This window comes from Crotalus tigris, unplaced genomic scaffold (genome assembly GCF_016545835.1).
Source record: "Crotalus tigris isolate CLP2741 ecotype Arizona unplaced genomic scaffold, ASM1654583v1 scf7180000019651.407290, whole genome shotgun sequence".
Lineage (NCBI taxonomy): Eukaryota > Metazoa > Chordata > Lepidosauria > Squamata > Viperidae > Crotalus > Crotalus tigris.
In genome coordinates, this window is record NW_024097642.1 from 194,679 (window position 1) to 214,384 (window position 19,706).

At 47.6% G+C, this 19,706-nt stretch overlaps 1 protein-coding gene across 2 annotated transcripts in view; it reads right to left on the reverse strand.

The window, feature by feature from the left end:
• LIPG (lipase G, endothelial type) overlaps positions 1-18,990 on the reverse strand; it is a 35,009-nt gene extending 16,019 nt beyond the window's left edge. For both annotated transcript variants that reach the window (XR_005559245.1, XM_039364108.1), the window contains exons 1-5: positions 18,589-18,990; positions 10,066-10,262; positions 4,852-5,031; positions 2,420-2,531; positions 366-590 (exon numbers count right to left, since the gene is read on the reverse strand). Coding sequence is in view for 1 of the 2 variants with exons in the window: in XM_039364108.1 (XP_039220042.1) it covers positions 366-590; positions 2,420-2,531; positions 4,852-5,031; positions 10,066-10,262; positions 18,589-18,697 (823 nt within the window). In the remaining variant the exon portion in view is untranslated. The remainder of the gene's footprint in view (positions 1-365; positions 591-2,419; positions 2,532-4,851; positions 5,032-10,065; positions 10,263-18,588) is intronic.
• Between the last annotated feature and the right edge of the window lie 716 nt (positions 18,991-19,706).

Here is a 19,706-nt window from a genome sequence, read left to right on the forward strand (position 1 = left end):
GTGGACTTCAACTCCCAGAATTCCTGAGCCAGCCCCGCTGAGGGGAAAGGGAGAGGTTTCCAAGCTGAGCCATGGCTGGCTGAGGAATTCTGGGAGTTGAAGTCCACCGGTCATAAAAGAGCCAAGGTGGCCTACCTTTGCACTAGGCCAAACAGACTCTTATGCCAGGGTATTCATTTTTACAAGGATTATTTTACTAATACCCTTGTTTGATATCAACTGTCACACTCCCTTCCTCAGAGAAATAGCTGTCCATCTCTGAAGAAATCCCCATTTTCCACTTGGAAAGGAGCCCAACATGGCCTTCCTTCCTCCGGGATGCTCTCTGAAGCCACTCCACAGATCCAGCGGAAGAGTCAACTCACCGCCTAAAGCCAGCGTTCCCAAGATATCCGTAAGCCCACATCCTGGCTGGATGTCTCCTCCATTGGGGTAAATGTCAATGTGACCCACGGGCATCTGGATCCCGATGCTGATGCCCAACGTTTCTCTCGTGTACGTGTGCAGGACATCCACAAAATCAGCATCATCAGGGGAGAGACGTCTGCTTGGATCGGCTCCCTCAAACATCGGCCCAGCTGGATCCAAGCCTGCAATAGCCGAGGCATGTAGTTAGCCCTTCACCATAATTGAAGGTCATCGTTCTTCTAGCACAGGGGTGGGGAACGATGGCCCCTTTATGACTTGTGGACTTCAACTCCCAGAATTCCTGAGCCAGCAAAGCTGGCTCAGGAATTCTGGGAGTTGACGTCCACCAGTCATAAAGGGGCCATCGTTCCCCACCTCTGTTCTAGAGGAACCTGGTTCGTATCTTATCAGAGAAATGATTAGTCTAGACCAGGGGTAGACAACCTTGGCTCTTTTATGACTGGTGGACTTCAACTCCCAGAATTCCTGAGCCAGCCTGACTCAGCTTGGAAACCTCTCCCTTTCCCCTCAGCGTGGCTGGCTCAGGAATTCTGGGAGTTGAAGTCCACCAGTCATAAAGGGGCCATCGTTCCCCACCTCTGTTCTAGAGGAACCTGGTTCGTATCTTATCAGAGAAATGATTAGTCTAGACCAGGGGTAGACAACCTTGGCTCTTTTATGACTGGTGGACTTCAACTCCCAGAATTCCTGAGCCAGCCTGGCTCAGCTTGGGAATCTCTCCCTTTCCCCTCAGCACAGCTGGCTCATGAATTCTGGGAGTTGAAGTCCACGAGTTGTAAAAGAGCCAAGGTTGCCTACCCCTGGACTAGATCGCCAGCAGGGACAAACTTTATGCTACTTTAACCATTAGATTATGGTGGATCTCATGGTTAACTTCTAAATTTGGAGGTGGGTGGGTACCTAGAACCCAAAATTAGCTTCCTGGGGCTGTACAGAGCCCATGGCCCACCTATACATCGATCAGCTTAGGTTTTTTTTCCAAAGAAGGGAGCTACATTTCTCGCAAGCTCTGCTTTGCTATCTAATAGAACTTGCATCCAACATACAGGCAATCTCAGAAGGGGAAAAAGAAAATGGAAGAAGATTTTCATTCACGAATGAACTATGAAACTTTTATGCCTCCCATTTCCCCGACAAAGTGACTTTTGGGGCAAAACTGTCCTGCATATTTTCAGCAATTCTGAGACCCGCAAAAGTGGGGTTGGGGAATCCCTCCTAGCCTTGGGGTTACAGGCTGTCTGGTCTGGAAGGGGAATTATAAAGTAGATTCTCCGTGAGATGCAAAGTTTGGAGAAAAATATTCTTGGCAAATTAAGGTTCTGGGTGTGTGCACGCAGACCAAAGGGGACACACGCACATACTTAAAACACACGTACACACCGAGCCGGGAAGAAAAGTTTGACTGATGACCCCTTCCCCCCAAATTTTTTTTTTTCACGTGGCAGTTAAGGTTTAAGGGTGGATCGAGGAGTGCAAATCCGCCACTAATGCCAATAAAAGCTTTTTTTCTTAACCTTTCTCCGGTATAATGAAGGACCGAGAGCACTAGAAGTCAAAAAGCTGATGACATGGCAGAAGACAGACGAGAAGGCATGGATCCAAATGAGATGCCCTCCTGCTTTCTGACTTTGGCCCCGTCCACCACCGACCACAACCCAGCCTTGACCAAACACAGATCTGCAATTACCCCCAAGGGCATGCGCAAGGCTATTTCGAGTGGGATGGCTTTGATTAATTACTTGAAGTTGCACACAATTTACTCAAGGTCGGCTAAGTCAAACTTGGCAACTTTAAGACTTGTGGACTTCGACTCCCAGCCACGTTGAAGTCCGCAAGTCTTCAAAGTTGCCAAATTTGGAGACTAATTCTCTAGGGCTACAAAAACCCCTTTTTTTGCACTAAACGGGACATCAGGCAGTTGCAGAAACGGGAGGCCAACCGCTGTAATGTTTTGGGAAAGCAAGAGAAAGCCGCCAGGTGGTCTCCTTACCTGTAATTCTTCCAATAATCCCCCGGGCATAGTTTCCAGTGTAGCCAGCGATGTGGGCCCCGAGACTGTAGCCAATCAGATGGACGTTCTTGAGTTGGAAGTCCTTCTTCTCCTGCAACCATGAACAGGAGGAATAAATCCCTCGCTGCTGGTGACTCCACCGCATTATTTAACAAATGGACAAAACTTCATGCTAGAAATTTCCTCCCAGAAAAATAGCAATAGCAATAGCATTCAGCCTTACATACCCACCCCCTAGCCCAGGGATAGGCAACCTCGCCTCTTTTATGACTCATGGACGTCAACTCCCAGAATTCCTGAGCCAGCCACGCTGAGGGGAAAGGGAGAGGTTTCCAAGCTGAGCCAGGTTGGCTGAGGAATTCTGGGAGTTGAAGTCCACGAGTCATAAAAGGGCCAAGTTTGAAGACCCCTACCCTAGGCCTAGAGTCTAGCCCAGGGATAGGCAACCTTGGCTCTTTTATGACTGGTGGACTTCAACTCCCAGAATTCCTGAGCCAGCATGGGGGAACTATGCCCCCCCTCATGACTCGTGGACTTCAACTCCCAGAATTCCTGAGCCAGCCTGGCTCAGCTTGGAAACCTCTCCCTGTGCTCTCAGCATGGCTGGCTCAGGAATTCTGGGAGTTGAAGTCCACCAGTCATAAAAGGGCCAAGTTTGAAGACCCCCTACCCTAGGCCTAGAGTCTAGCCCAGGGATAGGCAACCTTGGCTCTTTTATGACTCATGGACATCAACTCCCAGAATTCCTGAGTCAGCTATGCTATGCTGACTCAGGAATTCTGGGAGCTGACGTCCATGAGTCATAAAAGAGGCGAGGTTGCCTACCCCTGCGGCCTAGCCCTTGACAATGTTCTCTGGACAGTTTACAATTAAGCATTATTGGCATGCAGGTAGTCCTCGACTTACGACCACAACTGAACCCAAAATTCATGTTGCTAAGTGAGACATTGTTTAAGTGAGTTTTGCCCCATTTTGCGACCTTCCTTGCTACAGTTGTTAAATGAATCACTGCAGTTGTTAAGTTAGTCACACGGTTGTTAAGTGAATCTGGCTTCCCCATTGGCTTTGCTTGTCAGAAGGTTGCAAAAGGGGATCACGAGACCCACAAAGACACTGTGACTGTCATAAATATGAGTCAGTGGCCGAGCATCTGTATTTTGATCACGTGACCTATGGAGATGCTGCAAAGGCTGTAAAGTGCCAAAAACGGTCACAAGTCACACTTTTTTCTGGGCCGTTGTAACTGTGGGTGGTCACTAAATGAACAGTTGTAAGTCAAGGACCACCTGTATTGCCCCCAACAATTTGGGCCCTCCTTTTATGGACCTCAGAAGGCTGGAAGGCTGAGTCAACCTTGAGCTCTGTCAGGATCGAACTCCAGGTTGTGGGCAGAGTTTGCCTGCAATACCGTATTTGACCACTAGGCCACCAGAGCTCACAAAACCCCCATGTCTTCGAAAAGCAAGTGTGTTTAAGAAAATTTCATTTTAGTTTATGTCCAGTTAGTCACCCACCCCTCAAATGTGCATTCCTCCACACAACTACAAACTATTCCGGCCTGTAAAGGGCCGTAGTAAAGAACAGCTAGGCCAGGGGTAGGCAACTTTGGCTCTTTTATGACTCGTGGACTTCAACTCCCAGAATTCCTGAGCCAGCCAGGCGGGCTCAGGAATTCTGGGAGTTGAAGTCCACGAGTCATAAAAGAGCCGAGGTTGCCTACCCCTGAGCTAGGCCATTCAATTCTAAATGTACGCATAGTTAAAGTTAAAGAAGGCCTCAGTCCCAATGCCAAACTACACAAAACAGCTTGGAAGATCAGGCCTGTCTAATGGGGAGGAGATTAATTAAAGACAGAAGTTGGCTAATCAACTGTGACAAGAGAGGGGGGGGAGAGAAGCAAATTTGGATTAAGGAACAGCTGCCGGCTGCAAGGGACGAGGCCTGCCTACGGAGATCAGCAAAATCAATATGCGCATAAAATAGAGGCGAGTCTATCGCTTTTGGACTAAGATCAAGTGAGGAGGCTCATATTTAAGATCTGTGAAACGATGGTGTTTCCTACTCCCCACTTTTCCAAATGACAGCTGGGACCTAACTTGATTAAGGGGCAGATAAGTCAAGGAATGATTAAACAATTAGGGATTAACCAAGCCGATCTGAGCCAGATTGGCAGATGGAAAGGGATGAAGCCGCTGTGCATTTTCACACAGGTTGTGTCCCTGAGATATCCGGTATGTAATCAGCCCCCCAATTATTTCCTCTCCTCACCTTTTGGGCACTCGGCCAGCTTTGTCCTACCGCCCAAACAAACTCTTGCAGGTGCAAATGTGGCGTTTCCAAGCATCGACTTGGAAAGGTTGGGCTGTTGCTTTCTTGTGCAACTTGCAGAGTGAAATATTTGTAGACATTACCTCTAACCAGTCCAGCAGGCCTGCAAGTTCTTTTCCAACCACCCTCGTATTGTTGACGGCGATGGTGTAGAGTTGCTGGGCCAGAGCCAGCCAGTTCACCACCACCACGTTGGCTTCCTTCTCACGTTCCTGCAGAGCTGAGACCAGGGTGTCCAGCCATCTTTCATACATGCCCCCCATCTGGAAGAAAAATCAAGATATGGCCCCAATCTACTCCTAGGAAGATTGTAAGCAGGGCTTGACGTCTTCAGTAAATACTTATTTTTTTTTTTTAATAGAAGGATGCAGGAGTTCATACATTTGGAGAATGTGATCATGGAGAAGACTTGGCTTACTCCAAATCCAAAGATTTGGCTCGGCCAGGAGGTGCCTCCTGCCGTCCTCAGCCCAAATTCAAAAGAACATCTTCACAAGTGACCAGTTCGGTTTTCTAGCAAGGATCGTTTCTTCCCAAACAAAAGGTTGGTGAAGCAGAAGGGGTGAGAGAAGTGGCTTACCACATTGCGAAAATCACAATATTGATGTTGTTTTTTAACTTTTAAAACTATTAAGATACACAGTTTTTCAAGCTCAGAGTTTGGATCCTGATTCAAACTTTTTGATTCTAGAGTTGGCCCTTCTTATCTTAAACTCCTCCACCATTCGGTGAGAATGGAAGAAGCTTCTTGGATGAGAAGCGAAACAGCTTCAAGGAAAAACAAAGTCTAGTTGCCTTGTGAAAAAACACCTTTGGGATGACCGTGACCTGGATGTCTGAGATAAGCACTAAGAGGATCTGATCTTAACCAAGACCAGCACACATTGATGGAGGATACCTAACCCTCCCCTTCACTTGCTCACAAATCTCCTCCACACACACACTAACATTCTCCTTATTGTTTTTAACTGTATCGGGGCTGATACACTTTTTTTCTGTCATTTGGAGGGGGAAGAATTTTGAAAACCCAGAAGGTTCTACGTATCATGCTGGCATTACTCACTTAAAAACAGGCCAAACCATGCTGGGTATATAATAATAATAATAATAATAATAATAATAATAATAATAATAATAATAATAATAATAATAATAATAATAATAATAATAATATCTGAAAAATGGCTTTGGAAGAATATCTGAAGAACAATGATGAAGATGCACTGAAATTAGTATATCAGGAAGGCTTACTAACTACTGGAGAGACCAAACTGGCCTACAAGAAAGACCAAATGAAGAACAAAATAGAGGCATGGGAAGACAAAGCACTACATGGCCAATACATTAAAAAAATAGCTGGGAAAGCAGATAATAATAAAACCTGGCAATGGCTAAGAGCAGGAAAATTGAAGAAAGAAACCGAAGGATTAATTCTGGCTGCACAAGACCAAGCTTTAAGGACAAATGCATACAAAGTCAAAATTGAGAAGACAGCAACAGACAGTAAGTGCCGCCTATGCAAAGAAGCTGAAGAAACAGTGGACCACTTGGTAAGCTGTTGCAAGAAGATTGCACAGACTGATTACAAGCAGCGGCATGACAAAGTAGCAACAATGGTGCATTGGAAGATCTGCAAAAAATATCATTTGCCTGTAAGCAAAAACTGGTGGGATCATAAAATAGAGAAAGTCATAGAAAATGATAAAATTAAACTGCTCTGGGACTTCAGAATTCAAACAGACAAGCACCTGCAACATAACACCCCAGACTTAACAATTGTCGATAAGAAAGACAAAAAAGTCTGGATAGTGGACGTGGCAGTGCCTGGAGACAGCAGAATAGAAGAGAAAGAACTGGAGAAGATAACAAAATACAAAGACCTACAAATAGAAATAGAAAGACTGTGGCAAAAGCAAGCAAGGGTAGTACCAATAGTCATAGGCTCCTTGGGCGCAATCCCAAAACAACTGGAGCACCACTTGAACACCATTGGCATTGACAAATTTGCTATTAGTCAATTGCAAAAGGCGGCCTTATTAGGAACTGCTTCCATCCTGCGACGATACCTATAATACCATCAAACATCTACTTCTGCCTATCCCAGGTCCTGGGTAAGGACTCGATAGGTAGACAAAATGCCAAATCCAGTCTGAACATCTGGCTGACTGTGCGATGATTGATAATAATAATAAACAACTGGAGCACCACTTGAACACAATTGGCAATGACAAATTCACTATTAGTCAATTGCAAAAGGCGGCCTTACTAGGAACTGCTTCCATCTGCGACGATATCTGTAATACCATCAAACATCCACATCTGCCTATCCCAGGTCCTGGGTAAGGACTCGATAGGTAGACCAAATGCCAAATCCAGTCTGAACATCTGGCTGATTGTGCAATGATCCATAATAATAATAATAATGATGATGATGATGATGATAATAATAATAATAATAATGATAATAATAATAATAGTATAATAGAGTTGGAAGGGACCTTGGAGGTCACCTAGTCCAACCCTCTGCTCAGGCAGAAAACCCCACACCATTTCGGACAAATGGCTGTCCAGTCTCTTCTTAAAAACTTCCAGTGTTGGAGCATTCACCGCTTCTGGAGGCAGGTCGTTCCACTGGTTAATTGTTCTCCCTGTCAGGAAGTTTCTCCTTAGTTCTAGGTTGCTTCTCTCTTTGGTTAGTTTCCACCCGTTGCTTCTTGTCCTGCCTTCAGGTGCTTCGGAGAATAGCTTGACTCCCTCTTCTTTGGGGCAGTCCCTGAGATGTTGGAACACTGCTGTCATGTCAACCCTCGTCCTTCTCTTCATTAAACTTGACATTCCCAATTCCAGCAACTGTCCCTTGTATGTTTTAGCCTCCAGTCCCCTGATCATCTTTGTTGCTCTTCTCTGTACTCTTTCTAGAGTCTCAGCATCTTTTTTACATCGTGGTGACCAAAACTGGATGCAGTATTCCAAATGTGGCCTTATCAAGGCCTTGTAAAGTGGTATTAACCCTTCATGTGATCTTGATTCTATCCCTCTGTTAAGGCAGCCCAGCACTGTGTTGGCCTTTTTGGCAACTGCACCACACGGCTGGCTCATATTTAAGGGATTGTCCACTAGGACTTCGAGGTCCCTCTCACAGTTACTATACTTGTGCATTTGGTTTTTCTTGCCTTATGTAGAACCTTGCTTTTTTTACCATTTAATTTCATTTTGTTAGATAGCACCCAGTGTTCAAGTCTGCCCAGATCCTCCTGTATCCTAAGCCTGTCTTCTGGATGTATTATTTAGCTCAGCCCTTAGAAGTCACTACTGCCTGTCTTTCTTTGAACTGCCAGTTTGTCTGGGTCTATAAACGGATGTTTTCCTCTGTTTTGGCTAGGGTGGAAGGAACGACTATGCCATTTTTTTTTCTTTCCAAAAGGTGGAAAAATACTTGGGAATGATCCTCAACCTCAAGCTGCGTTTCACCAGGGAAAGTGGACAGGCACTGACTTAGCGACTGGTGGAATTCCAATTATCAATAAAGGAGAAAAAATATATCTCAGGGTTGAAATGTAGAGTCTTTGGTCCTCTCTGAACTGGGTTGTTCCCTTACCTTAACTAGGGAATGCTGATGAAAGTTTGGGTCATGAAACATTTGCTAGAAAACAATCCAGCTCAGGGATTCCTAATTAACCTAGAACTAAGGAGAAACTTCCTGACAGTGAGAACAATTAATCAGTGGAACAGCTTGCCTCCAGAAGCAGTAAATGCTCCAACACTGGAAGTTTTTAAGAAGAGACTGGACAGCCATTTGTCTGAAATGATGTAGGGTTTCCTGCCCGAGCAGGGGGTTGGACTAGATGACCTCTAAGGTCCCTTCCAACTTTACTACTATTACTATTACTATCTTCCTGGGAGCAAACAATTGAATACTTCCAGATTATTTGAAGGGCAACACACTTAGTATTTTCCAGTCAGTCTTCCTCAGGAGAATTCCTAGCAAGCTCCAACGTTTTCATGGCTGTGGAGCACCCATTACCGATTCATTGTTTGAGCCCTTCTTTCTGCCTCCCCAGGACACGGATTGGATTAGGCTGAAATTCATCCAGCGGGAACCTTGCGAACAATAGCCTGGTACAATTCAATGAGGTTTCACGGTCTAAATCAGGGGTCTTCAAACTTGGCCCTTTTATGACTTGTGGACTTCAACTCCCAGAATTCCTCAGCCAGGCACGCGTGCCTGGCTGAGGAATTCTGGGTGTTGAAGTCCACAAGTCATAAAAGGGCCAAGTTTGAAGATCCCTGATTTATATGGTGCCAGACTGACCACATCAGAGCCAAAGAGAAATCAAATCAGAGGCTGAAAATGCAGATTAGGGTGTTACCCCATAGAGCAGGGATCTTCAAACTTGGCCCTTTTATGACTTGTGGACTGGACGCATGCCTGGCTGAGGAATTCTGGGTGTTGAAGTCCACAAGTCATAAAAGGGCCAAGTTTGAAGATCCCTGATTTATATGGTGCCAGACTGACCACATCAGAGCCAAAGAGAAATCAAATCAGAGGCTGAAAATGCAGATTAGGGTGTTACCCCATAGAGCAGGGATCTTCAAACTTGGCCCTTTTATGACTTGTGGACTGGACGCATGCCTGGCTGAGGAATTCTGGGTGTTGAAGTCCACAAGTCATAAAAGGGCCAAGTTTGAAGATCCCTGATTTATATGGTGCCAGACTGACCACATCAGAGCCAAAGAGAAATCAAATCAGAGGCTGAAAATGCAGATTAGGGTGTTACCCCACAGAGCAGGGATCTTCAAACTTGGCCCTTTTATGACTTGTGGACTGGACGCGTGCCTGGCTGAGGAATTCTGGGTGTTGAAGTCCACAAGTCATAAAAGGGCCAAGTTTGAAGATCCCTGATTTATATGGTGCCAGACTGACCACATCAGAGCCAAAGAGAAATCAAATCAGAGGCTGAAAATGCAGATTAGGGTGTTACCCCACAGAGCAGGGATCTTCAAACTTGGCCCTTTTATGACTTGTGGACTGGACGCGTGCCTGGCTGAGGAATTCTGGGTGTTGAAGTCCACAAGTCATCAAAGGGCCAGGTGTGAAGGCCCCTGGTCTACTCTAAATAATAGAAATGACCAGTGTAGAAGGTACATCCCATCAAGAAAGATGGGCCGTTCAAAGCTGTATAGAACTGGTCTCTCGATATGGCAATGCTGCCAAAAATCAGTCACTGTAAATGATCACCGTTTTAATTGGGGAGCTTGTCACGTGTCGAGGAGCTCAGCAAAGTCCTTCTACTTACTGTCCATCCATGAATAACAAAGAAAGTCTTTGCGGAGACATTGAAGTTGCAGTCATCTAGGAGGTGGTCTTGACCAGCCGTGATGTAGCAGTCAGCATCATCCAGGCCTGGGGTGATACGAACAATGAACTTCACTTGTAGATCCCGGACTTTAGATGGTTCTTCTCTCAGCTTTTGCACTTGAGAAACGCTATCATCTGGAATAAAATATGCAGACTTTAAGATCATTCATCTGTAAGTGAGGTTGACCAAATAAGCTGAACAAATACGGGTAATCCTTGTCTGCAATAAATAAATTGCAGTCAGTTGCCAAGCGTCTGAATTTCGATCACATGAGAATGGGGGTGCTGCAATGGTCCATAAATGAAGGCAGGACAAGAAGCAACGGATGGAAGCTGATCAAAGAGAGAAGCGACCTAGAACTAAGGAGAAATTTCCTGACAGTGAGAACAATTAACCAGTGGAACCACCTGCCTCCAGAAGTTGTGAAAGCTCCAACACTGGAAGTTTTTAAGAAGAGACCGGACAGCCATTTGTCTGAAATGGTGTAGGGTTTCCTGCCTGTTGGACTAGATGACCTCCAAGGTCCCTTCCAACTTTATTATTATTAATAATAATATTAATGTAAAAAATGGTCACACATCACTTTTTTCAGTCTCTTTGTAACTTTGAATGGTCACTAAATGTTGTAAGTCAAGAACTACCTATACAGAATCTGCCTTCCTTGGTGCCCCTGAAATGTGTTGGACTTCAGCCTTCAAAAGTGGAAACTGAAATCCACATTCTCAGGAGAACATCACATCACAAACATCACAAAAGCTGACTTCATCTTCAACAGCTACCATCAGCTGCTGGTATAATCTGGCCCATCTCCCTTGTGCATTCACTGAGAAAGCTGAAAAGTTTTAGCATCTGAAAAAGATCTTTCCACATGTCATCTACTTAGGTCTGAAGAATGTCTACCAGGACTTCCCCATCTCCACAAGCTGATTCAATACGTATCTGGCAGCTTTTCAAACTATCAAATGCTCTCTTGGGAACTGGCCTATGAGTCAGTTGTGCAACCCGTAGCTAGAACTCAGCCACCAAGGAATGATTTCAACCAAATAATACATCCTGAGACAATGGAGACTTCAAAGAGGTCAAACAATATTGTGTATCTCTTTATCATGCTAAGCTATTTTTATAACTGTAAAGCCTCTGGGTGTTAAGTTTCCACAGAAAACCAATCTACAGAGCCAGCTAATTTGAAGGATAGCCTTTTCTCAGTTATATCTACCCGACCATCCAGAGTGAAAGAGGCAGTATGGGTCACCTCCCTTAAGAATGTCCATCTAGTGCAGGGCTGGGGAACCTGGGCTCTTTGATGACTTGTGGACTTCAACTCCCAGAATTCCTGAGCCATAAGTCATAAAAGAGCCAAGGTTCCCCACCCCTGATCTAGTGGAACCAAAAAGAAGGGTTCTCCCTGTAGAACAGGGGTCTTCAAAGTTGGCCCTTTGATGACTGGTGGACTTCAACTCCCAGAATTCCTCAGCCAGGCACGCGTGCCTGGCTGAGGAATTCTGGGAGTTGAAGTCCACCAATCATCAAAGGGCCAACTTTGAAGACCCCTGCTGTAGAACATCATCCCTGTGGAGATAAGACTGGTGCCACCTTGACATTCTTCTGCAAGGCCCTGGAGACAAAGTTTTGCCAATGGTCCTGGGGAACCCAGGCTGATACGGAGCCCATCAAGTGGCTGGTTTCATTATTGTCACGGTGTGTGTGTGTGTGTGTGTGTGTGTGTGTGTGTGTGTGTGTTTTGTAGTTGGGGTTTCATTTCTGTAAGCCACCAGGAGCCCCAGGGAGCGAGTTGGGCAGCCATATAAATCTTCTTAATCAATAAATAAATCTGAGGCCAGGAATCCATGCAAACCAAAGAAGAAAACCAGCCCTGTAAAAACCCACACCATCCCTGGTCCTGCCTCAAGATGCTGGGCTTGTCGGAGTGCCACACAACGGGATGAGCTCCTGCCCCTTGCCCCAGCTCCTGCTAAACTAGCAGTCCCAAAGCACGCAAATGTGAATAGATAACTAGGTACCACTTTGATGGGAAGTACTGGTAACAGTGCTCTGTGATGTCCTGCTGGCCACATGACCACAGAAACATAGAACATAGAATAATAAAGTTGGAAGGGACCTTGGAGGTCTTCTAGCCCAACCCCCTAAAACAGTGGTTCTCAACCTGTGGGTCGGGACCCCATTTGGGGTAGAACGACCATTTCACGGGGTCACCAAACAACGCAGTCCGCCATTTTTTCCCCCTTTTCCTTAGCTGTGCTACTCCCTGTTATTCTATTGGCTTTTGAAAGCCAACAGAACAGACTCTCTTGAATAGAGTCTAATTCTATTGGCTCTCCAAAGCCAATAGGAATTGTCCAGGCTGTCTCTGCCCTGCTGAGCCCTCCAAAAGTCCCAGTCTGCAAACGGTGCTGCACCAGTTGAGTAGTCCTCGACTTACGACCGGTTGAGTAGTCCTCGACTTACGACCGGTTGGGGGTTGCGGCATTAAAAAGTTTGAGAACCACTGCCCTAAAACGTCTTTGGATAGTACTGGCTCATCTCGACACAGAGATAAGAACTGCCCTCTATGGTCGTCAACAACTAGCGGAGTAAAATCCGCGAGGCCTCCTTTATCTTTTTTTAAACCTGCCCTTTCTTCCATTTTTATCCCATTTTTATCCTCCGATAACTAGCCAAGTATCCTAGGTTGAGAATGGGCCACCAAGCACCCAGCCTGGCTGAACAGGAGGAAGAATTCGGACCTAACCTCCAGGTAAAGTAGGACACAGCTTATTCCACCAAATTCGTCCTGCTCTTTGAACATCTGGTGTGCAAAGTCAGTTTGTTTTCAAAACTGCTGGAAAGATTTTCCACACCTTCTTGGTTGCAAGTGAACTGAACTAATCAATCAGATTAGAGCTGGGAGGGACTTTGGAGATCTTCTAGTCCAGCCCCCTGCTCAAGCAGGAGACCCCATACCATTTCCAGTCTTTTCTTAAAAACCTCCAATGTTGAAACCCCTGCAACGCGTTCCACTGGTGAATTGTCCTCACTGTTAGAAAATTTCTCCTTAATTCCAGATTGCTTCTCTCTTTGATGAGTTTCCAGCCATTGTTTCTCTTCCTGCCCTCTGGTACTTTGGAGAATAACGTGACTCCCTCCTCTTCTTTGTGGCAGCCCCTCAGATACTGGAACACTGCTAACATGTCTCCCCTATTTCTTCTCTTCTTTAGACCAGCCAAACCTAAGTCCCGCAGCTGTTCTTCGTATGTTTTGGTCTCCACGCCTTGGATCCTCTTAGTTGTTCTTCTCTGCACTTTTTCCAAACTCTCAACGTCTTTTTTGTGATATGGTGACCAGAACTGGCTGGAGTATTCCAGGTGTGCCCTCACTAGGGTTTTGTAAAGCAGTACTAATACTCTGCGTGATCTTGATTCTATGCCTCTGTTTATACAACCCAGGATTGTGTTATCTTTTTGGGTTGCTGCTGCACACGGCTGGCTAACAGTCAAGTGATTATCCACAAGGACTCCAAGGTCCCTCTCACAGTTGCTGTTTTTGTTCTCGTAGGCTTACAAGTTGCAAAATGGGAACAGGGTGGAGTTGAGCATGCACACGAAGCAGTAGTTAGTCTGGACTGACCCAGCAACCTTGTGCTTTAATTGTGACACTACAAGCAGCTCCGAGGTGCATGTCAGTGATCAAAAGAGGTGTTGGTAGGAAGGGTTTTCAGTGCAGGCGGTCCTTGACTTTCAACCACAACTGGGACCAGAATTTCTGTTGCTAAGAAAGTGGTTATTCAGTGAGTTATGCCCAATTTTATGAGCCTAGGACAAGGGTAGGCAACCTTGGCTCTTTTATGACTGGTAGACTTCAACTCCCAGAATTCCTGAGCCAGCCTGGCTCAGCATGGAAACCTCTCCCTTTCCCCTCAGCATGGCTGGCTGAGGAATTCTGGGAGCTGAAGTCCACGAGTCATAAAAAAGCCAAGGTTGCCCACCCCTGGCCTATTGGATTTGTTAAGCAAATCACTGCAATTGTTAAGCAGATCCCACAGTCGTGGACCTTGTTTGTCGGAAACCGGCTGGGAAGGTCACAAATGGTGATCACATGACTCTGGGATGTTGCGACCATCATAAATACAAGCTGGTTGTTAAGTGCCCAAATTTTAGGGATGCCGCAACCGTCATAAGTACGGGGACTGGTTGTTAGTCACATTTTCACTGCCTTTCTAATTTTGAACGACCACTAAACAAATAGTAAGTTGAGGACTAGCTGTATTTTGTGGAAGTTCTCTTATTGTTTTCCCCCCAGTAACCTTGAAGGCTTCTGGGGGGGGGATGTTTAGACTGTTGTAACTTCACTGGTTCTGTAGCTCGAGAGGGCACAAGGTTTCAGGGGAAATACAATATTTGGGGATTTCACCTTGAGAGGTGTGCTGAGGTCCCAAAAAAGGGGTGTCAGAAGAAATTAAAAAGTCCAGATGGAGCTGAGATTGCCCAATCAAAGCCTCTTTTCAAAGTGTGTTGCATGACAGCATTTATGCAACCTATTTTTTGGGTGATTCAATCAAGCCATTTGCTATAGTTGCCTAATATTTGGAAACAGAAGCTAATATAATGGGGAATTCACCCCAACTAAATTTAGCACACCAGAGGGCAGGCTAGATATTTAAGGAAGCCCCTGAAGGCAGGACGGATGGAAACTCATCAAGGAGAGAAACAACCTAGAACTAAGGAGAAACTTCCTGACAGTTAGAACAATTAACCAGTGGAACAACCTGCCTCCAGAAGCAGTGAATGCTTCAACACTGAAAGCTTTTAAGAAGAGACTGGACAGCCATTTGTCCAAAATGTTGTAGGGTTTCCTGCCTGAGCAGGGGGTTGGACTAGATGACCTCCAAGATCCCTTCCAACATTATGATGATGATGATGATGATGATGATTTACATCCAATAGGGATTCGGCCGATGGCCTGCTTGTTCCAAGTGCGTACAAGTCAGACACTGTGGGCATCCTTAGCATGCTGCCAAATACACACTGGCTAATTGCATGCAGACTTTGTACAATTGTGTCCTGGAATACCACAGGCCACAACACCTGCAGAAGGGAGGCAGAGTGTACACTAAACAAACTGTTGTAAGTTGAGGATTACCTGTATTGATTATGCTCAATAATATTATATCATTATATTATATACAGGTAGTCCTCAACTTACGACCACAGTTGAGCCCAAAATTTAGGTTGCTAAGTGAGAAATTTGAGTTTTGTCCCATGTTAGGACTTTTCTCGCCACAGTCATTAAGGGAATCATTGCAGTTGTTAAATTAGTAACACGGTTGTTAAGTGAATCTGGCCTCCCCATTGATTTTGCTCGTCAGAAGGTTGCAAAAGGGGATCACGTGACCCAAGGGACGCTGCGACCGTCATAAACGTGAGTCAGTTGTCAAGCATCTGAATGTAAATCACGTGACCACAGGTCATCAAGTGAACCGCTGTAAGTTGAGGACTACCTCTACTCAGTAATATTATATTATTAATTATATTAGGAATGCTAGGCGTAGGCCAGGGGTAGGCAACCTTGGCTCTTTTATGACTGGTGGACCAACTCCCAGAATTCCTGAGCCAGCCTGGCTCAGCTTGGAAACCTCTCCCTTTCCCTTCAGCATGGCTGGCTCAGGAATTCTGGGAGTTGAAGTCCACCAGTTATAAAAGGGCCACGTTTGAAGACCCCTGTTTTAAATATTTTAAATATTTTTTCCTCACAGTCACGTGATCAAAATTCAGGCATTTGAGCAGGGGTAGGCAACCTTGGCTCTTTCATATGACTGGTGGACTTCAACTCCCAGAATTCCTGAGCCAGCCATGCTGAGGGGAAAGGGAGAGGTTTCCAAGCTGAGCCAGGCTGGCTCAGGAATTCTGGGAATTGAAGTCCACCAGTCATAAAAGAGCCAAGGTTCCCCACCCCTGATGTAGGCAGACTTGCTTTTGATCGATGCCAGTTCTTTTGATCAGAAGTCAAACGGGGTCTTTTTGTGGCTTTGAGCCCCAGAAGCATCATGAGAAGCATCACATCAGAGGAGCAGAGGCGAGACAGGTCTATACTTGCACCTGTGTGGCAGCAACCTTACAAAAACCTCAGCTTAATTTGCAAATAGATAACAGAAGTTGAAATAGCAATATACAGCTTCAATTAAGGGTTATTACACTACCTATAGCGGCACCTGGATTATTGTCTGTGGCTCTCCTACCCCTTGTAGTCATAAAACTTGTTGAACAGCCTAGACTCAACACAAATCAAAGAGATAACTTTTCCTGGAAAGGACTTCTCCAAAGTTCTCTCTAAATCCCAAGAATATGGAGGTCAACAGAAGGATTCATCCAGGAGATATGAACTAAATTTCATTTTTGATGTGTGCCATTGTGCCCACAGTATAAAAAATGGCAATAAAGGTTATCTTATCTTATCTTAGTATACTTGTTGCCTTGGGCAGCACTTCGGATCGAGTGAAGCAACCGCATAAATAGCGCCTGTCCAATAAAAGCCGGAGAGAAGATGTGTTAGGCTCAGTTGGCAAAGGAATCCACCTTCATCTCAATAACTCACAAACTCAGCTTTATCTAAACCAGTGTTTCCCAAACTTGACAATTTTAAGGCATGTGGACTTCAACTCCCAGAATTCCACAGCCAGCGTTGCTGGCTGTGGAATTCTGGGAGTTGAAGTCCTCATGCCTTAAAATTGTCAAGTTTGGGAAACACTGATCTAAACCATGGTTTATGGCATCAGTGTTATAACGTGGCATGTTGTGTCATGCGGTTTTGAGGTGCAGACCATCAACTGCAAAATTTGTTCAACTGACCAAGCCGCACACAAGCAAAAACATGGAGGAGTAGCAGAAATTCTGAATTTTACATAAGACACGGCATTTGTCAATAGCCGTCCACTTCTGAGGATGTGCAATGAATGAATGAATGAACGAACGAACTCCAAAGGGGGAAAGAAAAACACCAGGAGAACCTACTGATCAGACAACGGAATTCAAGAGGAGTTGGTGCCATAAGACAATTTTAAAAATAAGGCCTCACGCACATTTTGCTATTATGACAATGCAATTTAATACTGCCTGCAAAGCAGGGTAAACTACAATTTTGCTACCAATGGAATGGAATAGAATAGGGCTGGAAGGGACCTGGGAGGTCTTCTAGTCTAGCCCCCTGCTGGAGCAGGAGAACCTCTAGTCCAGGGGTAGGCTACCTTGGCTCTTTTATGACTCGTGGACTTCAACTCCCAGAATTCCTGAGCCATCCATGCTGAGGGAAAAGGGAGAGGTTTCCAAGCTGAGCCAGGCTGGCTCAGGAATTCTGGGAGTTGAAGTCCACCAGTCATAAAAGAGCCAAGGTTCCCCACCCCTGCGTTTAGTCTGTCTAGCACAGGGGTAGGCAACCTCGGCTCTTTTATGACTCATGGACATTCAATTCCCAGAATTCCTGAGTCAGCACAGCTAGCATCTAGCATCTCCCTTTTTAGCTTTAGCTGGGCGAACGTCTCCAACTATTTGAAATCGTGAATCTATTACTTACAAACGGAGAGCAGAAATCCGCAAACGTCAGCAAACACCTGACTCAACTAAGACCACCGATAGAGTTACCCTAGATTTAGAAGCGATCCTATCATCCCGCTTCACGTCACATCATACGATCCGCTCGCTTGGGGTCTCGGCGCAACTAGGGGAGTCTCCCACTCGGGGCTGGCGGCTCCCCTAAAGCGTGGCCAGGCCGGGGCTCCGGGACCCCCGCGCGCCGCCAGTCGCCGCCACCGGTGACTCTCGAACCCCAAGACGAGCTGCGGAATTGCAGCCTCCTATCGGAGGGTCCGGGGCGGAGACCGAGCGCCCGGCGCTGTGTGAATGCGCCCCGGGAACACGTGGCCGCAAACTCCAAGGTCGAACCTCGCGCTTCCCGCGCCCAAGGGGCAGAACAGCCCCGCTGCTATTTCCCCAAGGAAGCGGTTCCCGGGGGCGGGGGAGGAGGAGGAGGAGGGGGGGAAAGGCCGGGTCCGGGCAGGGCGATTTTACGCGAGGGAGCCCGAAGCGCCGCTCGTCCCGGGCGGTTCCTTCGCCCGAGCGTCGAACCCGGGTTGGCTCGAGTTCTCACGTGCATCGCCAGATTAACAGCTCCCCGCCTCTCGACTCCCCCCCCCAATCCCCCCTTCCATCTCCCCCCCCCCGACCCCCAAAGGATCCCTCGAGGGGGAAAAAGCTCCGATCCAGCGGAGACTCCTCCAGGGAAGCCGCCTCGCCCCTTCCGCGCCCGCCAGGTGCCTCGCTGGGCTCCGGCGACGGGAGAAGCCGGGCCGGGTCTGGCATCCCGGAGCTGACCGAGTCCTTGCTCGGGCCGGGTGCATCCGAGGACGCGCGGACCTTCCCCGAAGGGCGACCCCCCGGCGGAGCTCCCGAGGCCGGGCAGCGCCCCCCTTACCTGGGCGGCGCTCCGGCCCCGCGCCCGCTGCGTCCCGGACAGCGGCGATGCGCCCGAGGCTGAGCAGGAGCGGCAGCAGCAGGAGGAGGAGGAAGGGGCAGGCGCGCATGGCTCGCTCCGCGCTCCGGCAGGGCTCCGCTCGGCTGCCGCGCTGGGCTGGGCTGGCAGGAGCAACGTGGGCAGCGCGAGGCGAGGAGAAAGAAGAAGAGGAAAAAGAAGAACAAGAGGAGGAAGAGAAGAGGAGGAGGAGGAGGAGGAAGAAGAAGAGGAGGAAGAAGAAGAAGAAGAGGCAGAGGAGTCCAGGCGCGCGCGAGCGTCCCCGGAGCAGCAGCAGCAGCAGCGCGTCCGGCGCCTCCTCTTCGGTGGGGCTGGAGAGGGAGCGGGGCGGGGGGAGGGCGGGGGTCCCTCCTAAATAGGCGAGTGGGCGCGTCACCTGACCCGTGGCCAGAGGGGGACGGGACTCCGGAGGCGCCGGCTCCCGGGCGCTGATTGGTCACGCCCCCCTGACGTCGAGCCAAAGCCGGCCAAAAGTGTCAATGAAGCGCCGACACACCCACCCGCGGGGGGGGGGGAGACCCGGTGAGGAGACGGCAGGCGGGAGCGGCAGCCCCTCCGACCGGGCAAAGCCACCGGCTCGTCGAGGATCCGGGAGCCCCGGGACTGCGTTCACACGCATACATGCTCGCTCCCTCCCTCCCGGCACGAGAAGCAGGGGGTCTCCCGGGGGATGCTCGCCCCTTGTTGGAGTGGGAAACGAGAAAAGGCGGAGAAGGCGGACCCTGAGCTGAAGCGGAGGTCCTAGGGGGGCTTCGGTGGGTGGAGGGAAGCGGTCCCACCCCTGGGCAAAGGGGGGGGCTGTCGTTTGGTACAACGCCCTTGCAGTGTAGTCCAAGAGCCCTGGCCGCCTCAACAGCCAACTTCGCCCTAGTCCAGGGTGCTTTGGAGAAGAGAGACGCCTGGCTGCAATTCAGGTTTGGTTCTGCAGACAGCCCAAACTCTTTTAGAACCCCTTTTTAAAGATTAATAGTCCAGGGCTTTTCAACCAGGGTACGGGTACCCCCTGTGGTCCATGGGCCCCTGGCAGGTAGTGCGCGACCATCCTAGAAAAGGGGTAGCAG